At 37.8% G+C, this 21,914-nt stretch overlaps 1 protein-coding gene across 1 annotated transcript in view; it reads right to left on the bottom strand.

Annotated features, from left to right (window-relative positions):
• Nucleotides 1–21,914, bottom strand: part of Nkain3 (sodium/potassium transporting ATPase interacting 3) — a 657,293-nt gene that overhangs the window by 313,883 nt on the left and 321,496 nt on the right. Inside the window, exons 2-3 of the mRNA XM_041667306.1 lie at nucleotides 16,805–16,942; nucleotides 8,121–8,201 (exon numbers count right to left, since the gene is read on the bottom strand). Coding sequence (XP_041523240.1) covers nucleotides 8,121–8,201; nucleotides 16,805–16,942 — 219 coding nt within the window. The remainder of the gene's footprint in view (nucleotides 1–8,120; nucleotides 8,202–16,804; nucleotides 16,943–21,914) is intronic.

Here is a 21,914-nt window from a genome sequence, read left to right as displayed (position 1 = left end):
TGTTCTGAATATATTCCTCAGGAGAACTTAAATTCCAAAGAAGTGGCATTAGGTTATTAATTGTGTCCCTATTGAGCTTTTTAAAATGACATTAAAAAAGACAGAGGCTGTCCAAGATGCTTGAAATATTTCTAACAGGAGCAGCAAGGATACACAAAGAACCTATCTGCTCGTGTAGATTAAGGAGTTGTTTACATGCTGAAGGGAAGAATTTAAGGAACAGCATTGCAGTTAGGAAGTTAATGTGCAGAGCTGAGATCCTGTCAGAAGGGACTGCTTCACACTTCTCTAAACCACTGAGTCCTACAAATCTCCATTATGCAGCTCTTGCATGCTAAAAAACATATGCCCTCATGCTATGCCAATGAACTTTCTAATCCCTGCACTTGTATTATCTCATTCAGTTCTGCCAACAATTCTGTAACATGGTTGCTTTGGTTTTCCTGGTTTTGCAGAAAAGGGAGCTGCAACTCGAGAAGATGACATTATTTTGGCACTTTTGGTTACCCACATACAGTCATCTGCAAAAACAATTCACCCATCCCCTTCAAGTGCTAGAAGATGTGGGAATAATCAATGTATGCAAGATTATAGGGGCAGACACTTGCTGCATGGCTAGGTAGCACATGAGATAAATGCAAAGGGAACATCTTAAAGCTGCCACCAAAGGCCTCGTAAGAATTTAACTGGGTTTCAAATCATTCGTGAGAGTGTGCACTATCCATTAATAAAAATGATCAGGCTGAGCTCTGAGATGACCTCAGTTGTCCCTGACTCTTGAGGCTGCAACTAGTCCTTTCTGAAAAGACCTGGCTTTGTGCAATCAGTTAGACCTCCAGTCCAGACCCTGTTCTGCTTGGCAAAGCAGCAGATGGTGGCTCCAGATGGGACAATCATATCCTCTCCCATCACACCTTAGTCATGTAAAGCAGATGAACAACAGCTGGGCCCTCTTTCCAGTTTAGCAGTAGCTTTCTGAAAAGACTGTCACTGCTACTGGGCCTCTGAATGTTTCTAAACCCCATTCTGTAGCCTCTTGGTTATCTGAGCCTCTGTCTTTGCTTCCTTCTCTGCATGGGTGGGGCTTATTAAGAAGCCTTCTGTCCAATGACACCCAGGAATCCAGAAATACTGTGAATAGTAAAGGCTAATTCACAGGGGAGCTTAGTTTTGAAGCAAAGCATACATTTTTTCAGCCCATTTTTTTTTATTTTCATCCAGTTTGATTTCCTACCAGTTACTGATTCTGTTACTAAAGATTGCTTTCTTTACTAATACAAGTTTTCCCTCATGCATTCTAAAATAATTAAAAATTTAATACAATAAGTAAAAAATGAGATATATGTGGGTGTATTTGTATGTTTGAAACACATTTGTTCAAATATACCCCTACAAAGGTAGCCCTATAAATGTATATGGTCAAATTACAGAGCAAGCAGATATTGGTTTGTAGATAGGGAATACCTACTACAAAAAGTAATAAACAAACAATATAAATTTAACAGCAGTGTGGCAAACATGATAGTATTATAGAAACAGGTCCTATAACATTTATTACTTCATAAAAGACACCATAAATCAGTGTCAAGTCTATTCAGTAAACACCATTTGTACCATGGTCAAACTAGGGAAGGTATTGGTTAGATCATCACCTTGCACAATTCAGAAAAATTAAGCTGCACAGGACTAAAGACCAAAACATCATGTGGTAGCACAAATGTAAAAGACACAAATTATAACAAAAAGAGTAAAAGAAGTTGGTACCTTATTTTAGTTACGGTTTTTATTGCTGTGAAGAGACACCATGACCATGGCAACTCTTATAAATGAAAACATTTAACTGAGGTGCTCACTTGAAGTTTCAGAGGTTCAGTCCATTATTATCATGGTGGAGAATATGACAGGGTGCAAGCAGACATGGTGCTGAAGCTGAGAGTCCTACATCTTGACTCAGAGGCAACAGGAAGTTGACTGTCACAGTGAGTGAAACTTGAAAAAAGGACCTTCAAGACTGCCCCCACAGTGACACACTTCCTCCATCAAGACCATATCTCTTACTAGTATCACTCCCTTTGGGGGACCTTTTCTTTCAAAACACCACATACCTTATCACATTGAACGACATTTAATATTTAAGAAATATTAAAAAATTAAACAAGATAAATTAAGTTCTTTTCATTTGCAGTTAGTAACAGTCCTCCAGATACACACACAAAGAGGAAAGGAACCTAGTTTATGTTTCATTTGCTGGCTAGTTTTATGTCAATTTGACATAAGTTAGAGTCATCAGAGAGGAGGGAGTTGCAATTAAGACATTTTTTCTGTAAGATCAGACTGTAAGATATTTTCTAAATTAAGGATTGGTGTGGGAGCAACCAGTGCATTGTGGGTGGGGGCACTTCTGGACTGATGGTTTTGTGTTTTATAAGAAAGCAGAGAAACAAGACAGTAAACAGCACTCTTCCACGGGCTCATCAACAGCCTTGTCTCTAGGTTTCTGCTCTGTCTTGACTTCTCCAACAATAAGTAGTGATGTGGAAGCATATACCCAATAAACTGTCTCCTCCTCAATTTACTGTGACCATAATATCTCATTACAGTAACAACAGTAACCCTAATTACAACATTCATAAGAGAAAACAATAGGCATGAAAACTATATACACTTATATACTACATAATACCATCTAAAAATTTGAAGTTAATAAGAATTTAGTGACAACATTGAGACGGATGTCATTAAGTTAAATAGCTTTAAAAGCACCCACAATGCAGACTAACTTTACAGTATCACTTTTTCTGTGGAGACACCCAAGTGTTGTTAGGATTTCAGTGACAACACAGCTCTCATATAATATATAATACCAGAATGATGTCAGATCAGAAATCTATGTTGAAAATATTGATTTATCTTTCATTGTCTAAAAAGCAGGTTAAGATTAGCATGGCTTCTTCTTGTTGTGCTTGCTTCCGTGTGGGTTTGAGGGTGTTTTTTTAATGTTAATTTTTCTTTGGCTATTTTTTCTCTATTTTTGGCTATGTTAATTTTGCTTTCATTGTGTTAAGGAACCCAGTGTTTTCCTGCTAAAGTCTAAAGTTATTGGTGTTTTTCTATGTCTATATCATCTCTACCATCTTTAATAACAATGGGAATTTGAGTTGCTCTTTCCTCTATCTCAGAATTAGTTGTCTTTGTACTAATCTAAAACAAAACGTGTGGAGTCATATAAAATAGTTCAATTGCTTTCTTTTGATCTCCAGATGTCAGGTTGCAAAATTTTACAATCTTTCCATTTTAGCAATATTTGGTTGAGTGTATAAATTCTGAGCCCTGCTTGGGGTCACCTATAAATAAACTGCTTCTTCACTATGCTCTGCAAAATTATTTTAAACTTACCTTAAATTTATACCATGACTTGTAGAATATTTCAAATTGTCTGCCTTGATTTTCAAACATTAAAAGATTTTCTAAATATTTTAACTATTGTAGATTCCAAGTCACTGTTTTATTTGTGGCAGAGTGCTCTGCAAAATTTCTGCTATTGGTATTTAGAGAGACTTTTTTGTGACCCAGAAAACAGTTTTGGTCATCATTTCACAGACATTTTAAGAAAACATACACTTTGTTTTTCTGACTGTAATTTAGTATAGTCATTGGTAACATATTGGTAATCATTGGTTGCTTGTGTTGTGTAAACATTTTACTTCTATTGAATTGTTTCTATGTTTTTTATTAATACTTATACTTAAGTATTATTATATTTATATTAATATTATATTATTATATTATATATTATTATATTATTATATAATATTATATAATATTATATTAATATTTATACTTAAGTATAAAGGTATTGTTAAGTTTTAACGTTTATTTCATGTTCCCAATTTCTCTCTTTGTTTTATGTAATTGAACAATTTGAGCTTTGGTATATTTTAGGATTATTGTATCTGAATGATGAATTAATATTTTTATTCCTATAGAACCTTTCTTTTCATCTGTATGATAATACTAACTAGGAGGTTACTTTTTGATATTAATATGACCAGAAAGATTTTCTATTTGTGTTTTCATATCCTATTCCTTACATCTTTTAATGTCCTTGAATGTATACATTTAAATATATTTTATATCAATAACATTGAGTCCTCCTTTTTAGAAGTCCAACACTCTAGCACCTATCTTTTACTATCAGGCTTAGTCTATTTATATTTCACATATATTATTGGCATATTTGGTTTTTAAGCCACTGAACTGACCTGTTTATTTTGTTTATATCAAGTGTTTCTTACCTTCCTATTTGTTCTCATTGTATCATTACTTCTTTACTAGTACCAACTAATCACTCATATACCATGGTGAACTGACTCCTAGATTCATAGACACACAGTGTCATTACTCGGGTGTTTGCAGGAAGATTCTATTCTATATCTGTGTCATAGGGAGAGAAACATTCTTTCTTGAAGGGAACAGGGAGACTGAAGAGGCTCATGAAAGTTGTAAGAACAGGAAACTCAGCACGCTTACAGGACTCACATAACTCATGCTAGAATTACCCAAATAGCATGCAATTGCTTGAGGGAAAAAACACCATAAGGTAGATAACTGCTTTAGACTCATATAGGGAGTTCCAGTGATGCAGTTGTGTGAATAGTCACTCATGCTGGGGTAAGACCTCTTAGTTGTGAAGCAACCATTGTCTTACCTGTCCCCTGTGATCAATTCCCATAAGGTCATTATTTCTTTCATGGTCAATCTTGTCAACTTTGTTGGATCTGGAGTCACTACAAGACACATATCTGTAATTTATTAGGGTATTTTTTTTGAAGGATTAATTTTTGGAGAGACCCTCCCTTGGAATGAGCAATGTTTTCTACCAGCAGCTCAGCCTGAAGGACAAGCTGTTGATTTTTACCTTCCCGCCTGTGTTCTTGCCTTGCTGACAAGTGCGTCTCCTTTGTGACTGCCACTACAGCTGTTGGCCTTTGCTGAGATTGGCATCTGACTGCTTTGGCTTGTTGAGAACTACTGCAGACCAGTGACTCTCAAGAGTGGGACTAAGGCACTCTTTCTTATAGACAGAGCAATTACCAGGTTCTCAACCCCTTCGGCTGGCAGACAGCCATTGTTAGGTTGCCCAACCTGAACAGTGTCAGCCAATATAATAAATCCCTTCTGTAGTATATGCCCACCCTAGCCATTCTGTTTATCAGGAAACCCCCGCTGACACAAATTGATTAAGCTGGACTTAGACAGAACTGTTTCTTTAGTTAATTGTTGCACTCTCTCTCTGGTATGAATAAACCTTACTGTACATTTGCTCAGGAAAAAGAGCGCCACAGGTTCTTTGTTCCATAATGCATGTCTGGGTGAAACTCACAGTGCAGGGTAGCTTCTGTTAATCCACTAAAGTGGCTAATTACAGGAAATGCTTTATGAAGTAGCAGGAGATGGAGAACTCTCTCCAATAAGTTCAGTGCATAAGCTATCACACATGGATGTGTGAGTTCTTGAAAAACAGAATCCAGCTGGAAGCTTGGCAAGGGTATTTGTTTGTCAAGGGTCCTTAACTTTACTCTATCAGAGTAGTTTCCTGGAGGCTCCATTTGAGATTAAACTGTGGTGAGCCAGAAAGGCTATAATAAACGATCAACAGAAAATAGGAAGAGTGTTCTTTTTGGAGTCAAGCATTTTTTTAACCAAAAATACATGTTGACAGTTTAATGGATTTTGAATGGGATAAAAATGAATAACCAAGATGACAAGTTCATAAAACTGTTGGACTCAACATGGTTCTGGCTTCATACATGTTTTTCTAATGATGCTATTCTTACAAGGAATTCAGCATGAGCACTGATGCAAATGCAGCCACAGAGAGGCGTAAGTGAAGGTCTCTTGGCACTCCTAAACACGTGTATCTGCCCCAGTCCCATACGTCCTAAACATATGGATCTGCCCAGCTCCCATTCCTCCTAAACAGATTCCATCCTGGTCAAGTCTTGTCTCATACCCTGACATCTACTGTCCAATAAAAGGGGACCAAAACAAAAGAAAAAAGAAAAATCCTTTGACATACACATTGAGGCTGGAAAAACAGTAACAAAGAACAGCCCATAAACTAATCTGGAGCAATAGGTAACTAGACTTGTGCAGAGCAAATGCCTGCTGATACTTATCTTTATTGTCCCACAGGGTTGTTTTGAAGCTTACGTAGTTACCACATATGATAAGCATAAATGGTGCCATACAGTAAACCAACATTTACTATCACCATTACTAACAAAGCTGGCCCTATTACGATGTTTTCAACAGGCTCTGGTGTGGAAGTGATTGGTTCACAACCCACACTAAATGTGAAAGTTGAAGCCTGAAGAAAATACTAATTATTGGAACGCAGTATTCCATAGGCTAGCTTATTCCAAATCAATTCATGAGGAAGACAATATAAGACAATTTTCACTCAGAGGAATGAATAAAACCCATGAATTCAAGTTACAATTCAAGCCACCAGATAGAAAATTAGGGGCTGAATATTGTGTTTAACTTTAACTCATGATGCTTTTATTCATCAGACTTGCATTTTAAAATGCCCAGCTATCTGCATTTACAGGCTTCACTACCTAGATGCAGAGCTGAGTCAAACTTCATATCCTATAAATTAGTGATGATGAACAATCAGCAATGAAAATCATCAAGGAAGCAGCGAGTGCAATGGTTCTCAACCTTCCTAACATTGTGACCCTTTAGATAGATCCTGGGGTGGTGCTGACCCCAGCCATAAAATTAGTGCATTGCTACTTCACAACTGTAATTTTGCTAGTTATGAATCATAATGTAAATATCTGATATGCAGCATATCTGATATGAGATCCCCATGGGAGTCACAACCCACAGATTGAGAACCACTCTGCTAGAACTTGTTTGGGAACCTCAGTAGCAGAAATGTCATTTCAGGCCTCTGAGCACTCCGATGGGACAAATGATGACAAGATCCAATTTTGAAATCATCATAGTATAGGAAAAGTAAACAAACCACTTCTGCATGCTCTACTAGAAACCCCTCATAATATCTACAATAATATCTACATCAACAATATTCAAATCAGACATGCTTCTTTCGCTATGTACTTCAGTAGAGTTCAAGAGTTTTAGGACCTGTGGCTTCATCGTAGAATTTTAAGACCGGGACCCTCCATGCAGGTCGAGGGCTATATGCTGTGTACAACTTCAGATCATCAGAAAACAACAGAAAGATGGATTCAAATTTATTTAACCATAAAATATCTAAAATTAAAAACTTCCATACACAATAATAAGCTTCCATACACAACTCTCGGAATTATACTGCAACGTTTCTTTTTCTTTTTTTTCAGTGAAAACCCTGCCAAATAACAGTATTTTCAAGAATAATAATAAGAAATTTAACAAACTTTTATATTTTAGTAACACTCAAAAGACATGTTTTCAGGAATCCAGATAAAAATAACAGCTGTAAAGAGTGAGAAATAACATCTGTACCATCTTAAGAGGAAAGAACCTTCTGTGTGATGGGAACCTCAGGACAGAAATCACCACACACATGTGCTTACATGTTGGTAAATGAGGCTCCGCTGTGATCTACAGAGTTTCCGTTGTTCTTTCCGACCACTCTCTACAGTAAGCACGAATGCCCAAAGCCCCTTTTACATTAATATAAGTACTGATGTCCATTGTGATATCATGCATTAATCAATGGGCAAGAGAATTAACTAGAAGATTAAGTTCAACTTTGGTATAACAAAGAGAAATTTGAAATTCCTTTATATTAGTATGCATTCCTCCAAGCTTATTTTCTCACAAATAGAATATAGACAGTATTTTTTTAAGGTAAGGTCTCATATAGCTGACTCTGCATTTACTATGCAGCTAAGTATAACCTTGAAATTATCCTCATATCTCAACCTCCCAAGTGTTGAGATTACAGACACATGACTCATGCCAACTTGGACTATTTTTGATTAGTACTATGGCTAACTAATCTATATTTCTTTACTTAACTATAATAATACAAATGTATATCATAGTTAATTCATAACTGTCCCGTTTTATAGTGTATTTTAAAGGCATGGTAAACTCACCTTAGAGAGGCCACCTACTTCCAAATAAAAGCAGATGATGAACACATTCCAGGTGACCCAGAGGGCGGTCCACACTGTATACTGGATAGCAAAGAGTTGAGAGAAAGAGAGAAAAGAAGTAGAGATGAAAACCACATATTTGAAATAAATCAGTAATAGAAATGTCAGTAAATATGTCCTTTGTGGGAAAAGAGGGTACAGTAAAAAAACCATCTTTTTATGAGGTACCCTAAGATTTAAAATTTGAAGTCCAGTTACTCCTACTGTTTTCAGTGTATGTCTAGAAGCTTAGACTTCTAAAACTCTTTTCTATCTTAAAGGTCCAACTTAACTCTGAGTGCTCATGTGATTTCTGTTTTCTGTGCATTACCTTTTCAAAAGAAGACAATGTGCAGTGTTCTGTGAGCCATCAGTATGCCTATACCTGTCTATGTATCTAGGTACTACCATAATCTTTACCTGCTATCTATCTACATCAGTATATCTAACTCTTCAGATAGATTAGACAGACAAATTTCCAGTTCATCATCATACATTGCCTAATTTTAGCGATTTAGAGACAATAGAACCTCCATATCTCTGCATGAAGACTGTGAGAATGGATATGTGTTGTAAAGTTTTCTAACTCTCCTCTGTTGTGTTATTTTATTAAAAATAAAGCTCATGCTCCTGTAATCAAATGGTGAATGTTTAACCATGTGAAATATCTTTAACCTCTCCTTGCTGTTTAGCCCGTATGGACCTGAGTGTGATTCTCTTCTACTTTACAGGTAATATCCACTTAAATGAATTAATAGAGGAGGAATTAAGAGGGGGTGCAAGAATTTCCCCAGAAAGAATTAATAGAATAGATTTCGAGGGGTGTGCTGGGGGGCAGTTGGGGTTAAGAACAGCAGGGATCAAGGAGGGGACAGAGGAGAAAATACTGGGAGATATGACTGGAATTGGGGGGCATTTTGCGCAATGGAAACCCCACTGAATCTATGAGAGTAACCTTAGCAATGACTCCTAGTAACAGGGGACACAAAACCTGAATATGGCATCTTCTGTAACTAGGCACGGCCTCAAGTGGAGGGATTGGGACACCATCCCAGCCACAAAACAACCTTCAACCTACAGTTTGGTCTGCCTGTTCTGAAACAGTAGTCTAGTATTATCATCATCAAAGAGACCAGAGCGACTTCATCCAGTCACTGATGGGAGCAGGTGCAGAGTCCCACAGCCAAACATTAGGCAGAGTTCGGGAAGTCCCGTGGAGGAGGGGAGGAAGGATTGGAGGAACAAGAAGGGTCAGGAACATCAAGAGAATATGTTCCATAGGATCAACTGACTGGAACTCATGGGGGCTCACAGAGATAAGGGAGCTGTAGGGGTGTGGCCTAGGTCCTCAGCATATATATTTTGCCTGAGTAGCTTAATGTTCTCATGGGATGCCTAACAGTGGGAGTGGGGGTGTCTATAACTCTTGTCTGCATTTGGAACCTTTTCCCCCCTACTGGTTAACCTCATCTTGCCTTAATATGGTATTATCTGCCTGGCATTATTGTAACATATTATGGCATGTATGGTTGATTTCCCTGGGAGGCTTTCTATTTTCTGAGGGGAGACAGTGAGAGACTCTGGGAGGCGGGAAAGGAGGGAATGTGGGCAGGATGTAATGTATGTGAGTAGAATAAAAAAATAATGAATAAAAATGTCTCTAAAAATCTCAGAAATTAATAACTAAGAGAATAAGCAAATAAATAGCAGATTTCTATTATGAAAAATACCTTTCATTCACATCCTGCTGGGAAAGGTCAGAAACAACCTCAGTAAGAGCATTAGTCAAACTGATTTCATATACTGGAGATTAGACGCCTCCATGGAGATGCAGGGTCCTAGATAACCGGAGGTTGTGTGTGTTGTAAGCACAGCTGACTGGTTAAATTCAATAGTTTGCAAGCTCATCTTAGTGTACTGGAAAAATCTATGAATTCTTGAAATAGGCATGTAAGTCAAATCATTCTTCTCTATGAGTGATTTCAACCATTGCAGCCTGTTCTTAAAACAACATTTTGAATTTATTTCCCTTATATTATCTTATCTGGGTCAAATGACCGAAATATGAACTTTGGGTACTACATTAAATACTATGATTTTATCAAATGTTTACTAAAAGTGTTTATAAGATTCAAGTTACAGTGCATTTGTAGTGATGATTTTAAAGGGATTACAAATGATCTCATGCAGATGTCTAGACTGTGTGAATATATTTGACATAACATTATTCTTTTCTGGGAGTGTTTTGCCTTTTGAAAAAAAAAGATAATAAAATAATGTAGGGCTCCATAGTCACTGTGATTTTATATTAGATCATGTTATAGAGGTCACATACATAGTGATAAGTTGTAATGGTTTAGGTATTTGTAGCTGTTACCAAAGGCATTCAAACACATTTTTCTGAGCCATGCACTATCCCCATGGATACTGAAAGGAGCTTATCTACATCCTTAATGGGATAAATTTATACATCACAACTACAGAAATAAAGATGCTCTGCTAATCAGAGGGCAGCTAGCATGATGATGCACACTCCAAATTAATTAAGTGTCTCAGAGTAGGCCAGCAATGCTGAATATCAAGTCGGGAGGACACATCAGTGAAAACGGATAAGGAAACACTTCAGCTGAGGCCAAGACTGATCCACAACAGATGGTTTTTTTTGTTTGTTTGTTTGTTTTTCCTATACTGGGAACTAAAGCAGGCCCTTGAAGATTCTAGGCAAGCTCTCTATCATGGGACCACATCCCATGAAAAACCATCATTCTTCATCATTACACCCCAATTCTAAATCCCTAAGTATTGAGAATGTCCACAGTGTAACTAAGGTAAAATAAAACAAACCATTTTCAAAAATCCCAGCACAAACAGCACCTGAAGGGAACTGAGTATCTCCTGTAAATTGTATTATAGATTCTGATTCTGACCTTTTACAGACACCGGTGGTAACTGTCTAGTTCTACACATTTGGCTGCAACAAATGCCATTATGACACTTCCTGTGTTCCTAGTTCCAAGTGGCATATCATTTAAGTTCTTGTATTAAACCCCTGAAGAATGGGTCATCCTTTGATACCCTATAGAGTGTCAGGGTTGTCCCATGAAACCTGGCAGTCTGCTCCAGAATCAGCATGCTTAATTTGCTAGTCTTTATTGCAAACCATCTTAGCAAAAGGACTCTATAAATTGACCCTTCTCTAAAGTTTTCACTTCATTGGATGACAAATGAATCAAATGCCCATTTTAATAAAATTTCGTTCATTTATATAAATTCTCTAACAATGTTTTATAATTTGTAGTTGATATGTCACATGTGGTAGGAACATGACAGGTTTTTGTTGGGGGAATGGAAAGTTCCATCTATGCTGCTGGTTGAAAGTGATGACCGCATTAGTGAATTTTGGTTTGCATGAAATTATAAATGACACACTTCAATATAAGAGACTGCATGGATCACAGACATGCAAATGTTAACCTTAGTGAGACCAATCCATGGATGGGCATTTTCCCTGTCAGAAAAAGTAAGTTGTCACCTTCGAGACTGACTATCCATTTTGCCTTGTCACGGAAGTGGGTTATTTTAATTAACAATTCAGTTGTTATGATATTTATAGAGCAATATGACCTATTTTTGGCAAATACCTTTTGGTTAGTATAGAGCATGGCAACAGACTTGTATATGTATGTGGGTTAGATAGAAGTATAAATGACTTGGTTTCTTCATGTTAAAATTAACTGCATAATCTCCCCCCCCTTTTGTTTCCTTAAACTGAGTATACATATTTTAAGTCCTATTCCCACAGACAATGAGTGCATGGGGTTATGTGATTTCCTAAACATTTCCTCATCTGATGAGGATATGTTAGCATTTGGTAATTGAAATAAACACTTTATAAATTTTCCAGTCTGCATCTCCACCATTGAGCATTAGTCTTTAAAATGAATGATTTTTACTAAAGCAACATTTGCTCACAATATGCCATGAAACAAATGGGATAAGCTCTTTGCTTCTCCATTCTTCTGCTCTCTCCTAGCAATTAGCACTTTTTTTCTGAGAAAAAAAAGGGAAACCTACCATCCTGGTACCTTATTAGTAAGGAAGGCAGAGTGAAGGAAAAATAAAATAATTAATAGTTACAGTTAATCATGTATCAAGAATCAGTCTAGGCTAGGCCAGATCAATCCTGCCACGTATATTCTGACTACTCAAACCAATCTATGAATTGGGTTGTATAAAGGAGGTAAATATGACAATTATAAATCAAATCAATGTTCCAGTGCTTCACAGACAGGAACATATGGAATAAAGTCACTTCATCTAAAAACCTTAAATTCGTTTACTATTTCTTCATCAAACATCAAGACTGAGGTAGAATACGGCAGTAGGGGTGGGGTGCAACAGTTCTGCACATGCTGATACAGTGTGAAAAACAGAGGCTGTGCTCATTATGTCGGGGAAATCAGGAAGTGACCAGAATCTGTGCTAATAGCCAGGACTAGGCACTTAGTCCTGACTAGGTAAATAGTATAGGACAAGCTTTTACTAAGGGACAGTTGAGCTAAGGGAAGATTCAAAATGTGCCCCTGAGGAAGCAAAGGAGCATGTGGCCCATAGAACTCACCAGAGGTAATTGAGAGGAGGGCAAAATTCACAGAAAAGCAAAGAAACAATTTTCTCCAGTTTAAATTCATGCTGTATATGATGATAGATGCCGGAGAGCTTCTTCTACATAGTCATTTAGCTAAACCGTTTTTATAAGGGTGATTAATTCTTTGAGGTCAAGTACAGCAACCCCCATCTGTTGTGAGAAATGGCAGTAACTTAATCCGTGTTGCTATACATTGAGCTCCATTAAACTCTTGCAGCAGCAGACACCATATTTTATTAGTTTCTGAGTAAGCACTTGGCACATACCTGGTGCTCCAAAGCATTTGTTAGTTTGAAGTGGATTAAGTGTAATTGGCGCATGAAAGGAAGGAGACACAAAGGATTGTAGATGCGACTTCGAGATAAAACCTCTTGCAATCTAAATGTTAAAGTGTCACTGTGGTACAACTATGGAATATGATAAAAATGAAGGACCGCAGTGTGTTCTGAGATGTCTGACGAGGGACTGGAAGAGGCAGGCTCTCTGCAGAAGCCCCTGGGCACTGAGACCTCCTCTGCGAATCCTTAGACCTGCTGTGTGAATGCTGAGGCAAGAAGGAGTTGAGAGGATTGCTGGGCTGGAATCACCAGAACACCTACAAGTCCAAAGCTGTAGCTGTCATTCATTCTTTAAATACACAGAAAATACTGTGCTCCAGTGAGGCTAGGTGATGAGATATGAAATATACTAGACATATAAAAGCACTCCATCTTTCCAGGAGCTCCCCACCAAAGGAAGGAGGCTGGGGGATTAGGTTCCCGGGGTTCCAGAGGTGAAATGCGGTGAACTTGGAATGAGAGCAGCTGGGCAGTGGCCGGGCAGATATTTAAGCGAGGGGTAGAGACTTGGAATAGCCAGTGATTGGGCATCTTACCTCAAGTGCCCTCGGCTCCTGCCCACCTCTCCAGCCTCTGCCCCTCTGCCTGGTATTTGTGGCCCAGCTCCCCGTTTCCTTGGGCACATATCTTTCTATACAGTTTAATGAATAATGGCTCTGCTCCTTTGTTTCTGTGTCATGAGCATAATTAATACTTTGTTCACATGCAAATCTTATTTGTTAGGCAGAACCTTTGAGAACACTGAGGGCAATGGAGCGTCTGTGCACACGTTTCCATCTTCTCACTCTTACACCACGTCAGCTCACAAGGTCCCCTTGGAAATTACTGGCATTACTTCTCTTTCTGCTTCTTTGCGTTTGCTTTCTTCCTCCCTTCTAACTTTCATGTAAGGAAAATCTTTAAAGACAAACCCCTACAAGACAAGAACTTCATATTTTTGTTCTTACCATTGTCTTTTTTAATGTGTTGTGTCATGTTTTTTTCCATTTTATTTACAGTTTTCCAAGAATCTCAGGAAGAGGAAGAAAGAAACAAGAAATTGATGGGAAAGCAAGACCCCCATGACAAATGCTTCATTTTACTTAGTTTTTCCCAGAACCCTGGGAGATCTGTTTTAGTATCACTAATTTATAGCTGAGGAGGGGCTCATTAGGTAGTTAAGGGACTTGGTCAGAAAAACCAGTCTGGAACAGGAGAACCAGATGCGTACTGGTTCTACCCTCTTATTGGCTTCATGAAGTTTCCTTACCAGATCCCAAACCTTAAATGTCCTCAGTGTATGTGCTGACCTTGGAACGAGTTCTGCTCTCTTTCCCCAACAATCACACTGGCTGTGATGGAACCCAAATTCCAATATGACTACAAATTGCCAGTGATAGCAAGTTTTAACTGTCAACTTGGCATAATATAGAATTAACTGGGAATAGAGTTTCAGTGGAGGATTGTCTACATTAGCCTAGCCAAAAGCCATGTCTGTTGGTGGCTGTCTCAATTATAGAAATTGATGTGAAAAGACTCAGTCTAAAAGTGGCTGGCCCCATGCCTGTATTTAATACTAGACTGTATAAAAAGAAAAAAAGTGGGATGAGCCTATGTCTGTCGTAACTGAATGTTCCCATCTCTAGACAACAGATATTACTACTTCTGGTTCTTGTCAGCTTGACTTTCCAGCAATAATGGATTGTAACATGGAATCATGAGCTCAAATAAACTCACCATCCCCTAAAGTTCTTTTGTCAGTGTATTTTGCCACAGGTAAAGAATCACAAGCAGAAGATGTCTGTTTAGAAAGGTTCCTTCTTGCAGAGTGCAGGTTACTGCTGAGGAAGATCACTGCACTACTGAAACTGTGCTAATTTTCCTTTGTTTAATGACACACAACCGCTTCTAAGTTTGTTTGCTTATTTATTTATTTATTTTGATGGATAATTTTCTTTGACCCTACAGTTAGTAATCTGAAATTAATTATAGTGCTTTTTAAAAAAGATAAAAAGTGGCTGTTATAAACCACAGAAGTGACTCAACAACTTTTTAGTGGCAGCAGGAGGAGACCTAAATCTGGAAACTAATGATAACTCCATTCTGAATTTCAGGAAGAAAAAAATCAAGACCATGATGCTCATGCTGCAGACATAACAAAATATCTGAAACGAAAGACAGCTTCTGGACCATGAGAGGAAGGGAAGCCAAGACTGTGTTATTATGCTTCACATGTAAGATGAAGTCAGACTTTTAGCTGAAAGTAAATGGCAGACATTTTGAATGAATGGCTGAATAAATAAAAGAATGAAAGAAGATAGGAGAGAAGGGTAGAAAGAAGGAAGGAGGAGGAAAGAAAAGGGGAAAGAAGAGAAGAGGGGAGTAGTTGTGAGATAGCAAGGAGATTCTTGATCTTATCCTTCTAAGGAGTTTATGACAGATTTAGTTAACAGTTTAGGAAAGCACAAACAAATCCCAGGGAAAGACAAAGGCTGGAGGACGCAGGAAACTCCATGTATAGAGGAAAGACAGAAGAAACTTCAGCCAAGCACATGCTGTGGGAAAAAGCATCGTACTAACATTTAGAGGATACAAATCACCAGAATTAGATAATGTCTACAACACAGCCTCATTCTATACATACTTTTGACTTTGTAACAATCTGGTAATTGAAGCCTTAGAAGAATAACAATAGCAAAAAGATAAAGTCACTTGAGACTACTTCTATTTAAAGTTCAATAATAACCTAATATTATGAAGACATTAAGGGAACTTAGCCATATTCCATTTCTAGGGCATCTCATTCTAATCATCATATGGTAGCTCAAATGATCGCCAAAAGAAGAACAGGAATTGCTTAGGATTAGACATCAACTACTCCTCACTACTAAAATCTTACAAAATATTTCATATTTATAGGCCTGATGGCCATCTTATAGGATTTACTCCTATTTATAACAACATACATTATTATAACACATTACTTCCCATAAGTCTCCTATACAAGTAGCCTGTATTTCTGTTTTATTTTTATAGAAAAGACAAGCAAATACTGTGAGTGCCATCAGTGTAGACTACTGTGTGCACTTCAAGTGCTCTACAATAGAATCGGTTGACCATGCATGGCACACCTTGCAAGATGGACATGTGTTTAAAGTGTCAGGTCTTGACAAATGAGATACATTCAATTTTAACAATCAGGAAACAAAAATATGAGAATATACTAAACACTATATATTGTGTTAATTCAGTTATGATGCCCAATGTTAATTAAAATTTTGTTATTGTATTCAGTAATCAAATCATTGTGTCGGATAGTTTTGCTTTCTAAGGTTAGTGGGGTTTCACTGAAGGTTAAGGGTACCTGAATACAAGGACAGACTATGCATGTGCACTGCATCTCATCATAGCATCATGTGTATCATCCTGTCTTCTACTCTAACCAAACCTGTCTTAAATCATCTTGTAAACTTCAAAGTCAAATAAGCCATGAATGACCCTGTCGTCTCAGACTTAGGGACATGACTTTGCTCTGGGTGAACATTTTATTGCACATTTGAGCATGTCAGAGTTATAATAACAATACCATCTCACATCAGAAGAGCTTACAAAGTATTGCATTTGTTTTTTTATTGAAAAATCATAATGTTTATATGAAGAGATGTTACAATAACACTTACCACCATGATGTAACGTGGTCTATACTGAATGGTTCCAAATAAACCCAATATGACAACTATTATATGCAGGAAATTTCCAAGAATGGGTGCCCACTGGAAGCCGAGGAAGTCGAAGATCTGCCTCTCCAGGGCTGAAATCTGTAACCAAACAAATGTAGTTTATTAGTGCTACCTGTACTCCATTGCATCTTCATCATGTACTCCCAGTTACAGAAATCTATCTGCATATTCAATTCTAATCATTCTTGTAGAATTTATCATTTCAACCTTTATTTCTTCCTTTCTTAATTTCTCTCCCCCTTTCTTTCTCTTCCTCCCCCTCCTTCTTTTCTCTCTTCCTTCTTCCCTTCTTTCTTTTATGCGATCCTGGTGATCAAGCTGAAATGGTCATGGGTTATAGAATAAAATATTTCTTGTCTATGTAAAGATGTGTCCAGTTTGTTTTGCAGAACAATTGTTTACCTATGAAAGACATATTGTGCTTGTTTAACGCTACATTTGTTTAATTATGTAAAGGTGTGTTGTTTTCATTTATGCTGTATTTGTTTAACATGGAGGAAGCAGCAAAGCAGGAGAGAGAGTACATAGAGGAGGTAAATGAGCCTCAGGGTAGCACATATGTTAGCAGAAATGGGTTAATTTCAGTTACACACACACAAAAGAACTAGCTAGATATAAGCCTAAGTTAAGACTGGGCATTCATAATTAATAATCAGTCTCTGTGACATGATTTTGGAGCTGGTGATCCAAGAAAGCCTGCTGTAATTACATATGCTAGACAAGAACTCTATGACTGGTCTACATCATCATCAGACTTCTTCACTAGGAACTATTTAATGAACTGCGTAATGTAGTTTTCCTCAGAAAATGTAAAATAACATTGAACATTCTGACTTCAAGTATAGATTTTGAACCTATCTCACCTCATGATCTAGATGTACGTATTTCTAAAGTCATTGTCTTCATAAAAAATCCCAGGCATAGAATATGCCTTAAATAATTTACTGTTTATGACAACTGCACAGAGAAGACCAAGAGGTGAGTGACCAGCTCTTCAGTTGGACAGCCCAGTCTCTATGTCTTAGGCAGCTTCACTAGCCTGCTGGAAGGCAAGCCACCTCCAGGCAGATAGCACTAACACCCCCATATAGATCAGACCCTGCAATCTACAAGTCCTACTCCACCTTCAAAGCCACGCATTCCATGCAACCTCAGTAGCTTTCTGAGGCACAGACTACAACTGTACAGAGTGGGCCAAGAGGTGAAAGACCAACTCCTCAGCTGGACAGCCCAGTCTTTAGACCCTAGGCCCCAGGGCAAAATTCCAGGCCCCTCACCCACCTACCTCAGGTTCACTAGCTGGCCAGCAGCCAGCCTCCTATAAGCAAGCTGCTCCAACTTCTTCTCAATGATCAGATCCTGTAATCAACAAGTCTCATTTCAGCCCCAAACACATCCATTCCTAGAGACCTCAGCAGCTCCCTGAGATACAGACAGTGATTGAACAGAGTGGTCCAAGACCAGCTCCCTAAGAAACAGACAACTACTGCAATGATTGGTCCTAGAGAGAATCCCTGAGCCACAGACACCGACTGCAAGGATTAGACAAAGATGCAAAGAAGCTACCTGCACCAATTGGAAGAAGAGACAGGTAGGCACCATTGCAAGAATACATTCAACCATCTGAAAAGAAACATGGCAACACCAAACCCCAGTGGTCCTGAATATCCTAACCCAAAAGAAGCATAAGAAAACAACCTTAAATATAATTTTATGAAGATGATAGAGGCCCTTAAAGAGAAAATAAAAATTCCCTTAAAGAAATGGAGGAAAAATCAAACAAAAAATTGGGAAAAAAATCAATAAATCTTTTAAAGGAAATCTAGAAAAAAATCAAAAAGGTGAAAAAAAATAGTTCAAACAGTTCATGATTTAAAAACTGAAAGAGAAGCAATAAAGAAAACACAAAGGAGGAAACTCTGGATAAGGAAAATTTGGGTAAATAAACAGAACTAGAAATGCAAGCATAACCAACAGATTACAATACATGGAAGAAAGAATCTCAGGGGTTGAAGATAGATTCATAGGTCAAATAAACTGTTAAACAAATTATTAAAAAAAAGTTTCAAGGAAATCTGGGATAGCATGAAAACACCAAATCTAAGAATAATAATGAGAGCTCCATCTCAAAGTCACAAAACATATATTCAACAAAATTATAGAAGAAAATTTCTCAACCTAACATAGGATATGACTATAAAGGTACAAGAAGCTTACAGAACACCAAAGAAACTGGACTGAAAAAAATTCCCTTAAAATATATAGCAGACAGAGGATTGACCTCCAAAATAAAGAACTCAATAATTTAGACATCAAAATACCAAACAATCCAATTAAAAGTGGGGTACAGATCTAAATAGAAAATTCTAAACAGAAGAATCTCAAATGACTGAAAGACACTTAAGGAATTGCTCAATATCTTTAGTCATCAAGGAAATGCAAACCAAATTATACCAAATTATACCAGTCAGAATGTCTAAGACCAAAAACATCAATAATAGCTTAAGTTGTGGCATTCTGTAGAGAGATTTCCTGATTCGGCATCAGCAGCAGAAAAAACGCTGTGTCATTTTAAAGCGCAGCTTCTTGGGGCTGTGCTGCCAGAGTGAACTCTGGCTTTAAAGCATTTCAATGGCTTTTATGGGACTGGATGTTTGTGTTCCAGCTTGGGATCGGAAGGAGAGTTCTCTGAGACCTTGCTGATGGCTCAGCGCTCCCCAACTGCACCTGGGCAGAGGGCCAAATCAGGCTTAGGCAGGCGGGAGAGCATGGCGGAAGAGATGTGTTTTCAGACTGCGCAGTCAGTGCTCTGCATGTCAGATTTGGTTGTAACTTGGATAAAAAGAGTTTCTGTGCTGCACGCTCAGTCTCAAAATTAAACCACTGAGTGAGGCTCCAATATGGACTTGCTGTGTGCCTGGAACTGTTCTCAGCTCAGGGGCACCAATGGATCTGGGGCAGGAGCAGCTGCCATGCTGAACTGTGCTGGTCTCAGGCATGAACTACCATAATTACCATAAAAGCAGCGCAGTTAAGGTTTCAACTGGGCAGGACACAGGGGGTACCGTATTACCTGTACATGGCGCAACTTAAGTTTTTAAGAACTGCTTAACATTTTAAAAAATGCTCCTGGATAGTAAAAAAATGTTACAGATTCACAATAAAACAGATTCAGACATAAAAGACCACACTGTTGGATGAATGTACATAGGCTTGAGAGAGAGAAGAAAAAAAATATAGAGAATAAAGTTAATGGTTTAAAAAAAAAGGTAAAGTCTTTAAAGAGACAGAGTACAGATAGTTAAGAGATTAAAAGAAATAAAGAAAAATAAGCCACGTAAAAATGGAAAATTCACAGAGAGTCTGGATTATGTACATTGTGTTTTCTTTAAAATTTTTGACTGTGAAGGAGCTAAGTACAGAGAGACATTTCATTACATGGGCTGCCAAGCTAAACCAGAATGGATATAAGGGTATTATGATTTCAAAATTTGGGTCTAAGGATATGATGCTTTGGAGAGGGTCTTCGTTTGTTTTCACAGAGGACCAGACCCTGTGGATTTCTTCTATCCCGATATGGTATGATAGACCACGACCTCCCGAAAGTTCCTGTGAACACCCTTAAAAAATTACTTCGCTCAACTGCCTACTGAGATGACCCTGGCACACAGGTTATACCATAAAAGACCTAATTAACGACGCCCCCATTCAGCAGGAAGCAGTTTGGAGAGAAAAAACTGTGCCCATGTTCCCAAAATATTGTTTATAAATGTTCTTTTACATTTAAAGGGGGAAATGATATAGGTATGAATAATTTACATTGATATGGATTTTAAGGTCAATTTTGTTATAGGTATATATGTTTCTGATCTTGATTAAGGTATTGTGATTGTGTAGTTCATTTAAAATGTAATGTATAATAGGAAATATAGGTTGTTGATGGATAATCATAAAAAATAGTCAAGTTTGTAGTCATGTTACTTAGATTTTCTAGATATATAGAGATATATTTCAGATAGGCATTCTTCATATCTCTCAAAGGCTGCAGAATATGGCATTTAAAATATTTTAATAACTTAGGACTTTTCATGACAATGAGACATATCTGCTCCTGGCGGCACCAATCTACTTCGAGAGGAAGATGGGCATCGAAGAGGATCCTTATGGAGTTTGATAGCCATTTGGGTAAGAAACTGCTCTTGCCTGGACTGTTGCATAAAATGGACAAAGAGAGCCCACAGAGAGAGGACTGCTGAACTTGCCTAATGGTGAGATGGTCTTTCGGGTTTCCTGACTCATGAAACAGTCTACGAGACATTCTGCAGGACACAGCAGAAAGTGACTGAACTGTCTTTGGAATTTCCTGCTTGATGAAAATGTCTACTGGATACTATGGGCCTGAAGGCTGAAGATGGATGCCCCAACGGTACAAAAGAACTTTGGGTGACTGTCCAGGCAGCAAGATGTCTCTGTCATTTCTAGAGTTTTCTTATTTCTTGTTTGCTTAGGTAATATTATATCCTTCTGGAGTCTTTGATGGAGTTGAAGAATGAATAGATAGTTATAGTTTTCCTTAGTTATGATAAAAGATAAAATAGATATAAATATTGTAACTGTAATTCTTGCTTGATAACTTTTTGTTATATGTAATTTTACTATGTTAAAGTTAAAGCCTTTCTTTTTTGTTTAAACAGAAAAAGGGGAAGTGATGTGGGAGTGTCATATATCAATCTGTTGATTTCATTGATTAAGCAATAAATAAACTGCTAGGCCCATTTGATAGGCCCACCCTTAGGTGGGTGGAGTAAACAGAACAGAATGCTGGGAGAAAGAAGCTGAGTCAGGGAGTCGCCATGATTCTCACACTCCAGACAGACGCAGGTTAAGATCATTCCTGGTAAGCCAGCTCGTGGGCTACAGCAGATTATTAGAAATGGGCTAGTCCAGGTGCGAGAGCTAGCCTAGAAGAGGCTAGATAGAAATGGGCCAAGTGGTGTTTAAATGAATACAGTGTGTGTGTTGTTATTTCGGGTAAAGCTAGCCGTGCAGA

The sequence above is a fragment of the Microtus oregoni genome, unplaced genomic scaffold, assembly GCF_018167655.1.
Source record: "Microtus oregoni isolate MIOR12 unplaced genomic scaffold, Mior012 000017F_ref0000208, whole genome shotgun sequence".
NCBI lineage: Eukaryota > Metazoa > Chordata > Mammalia > Rodentia > Cricetidae > Microtus > Microtus oregoni.
This window is presented reverse-complemented; position numbering and strand designations above follow the sequence as displayed.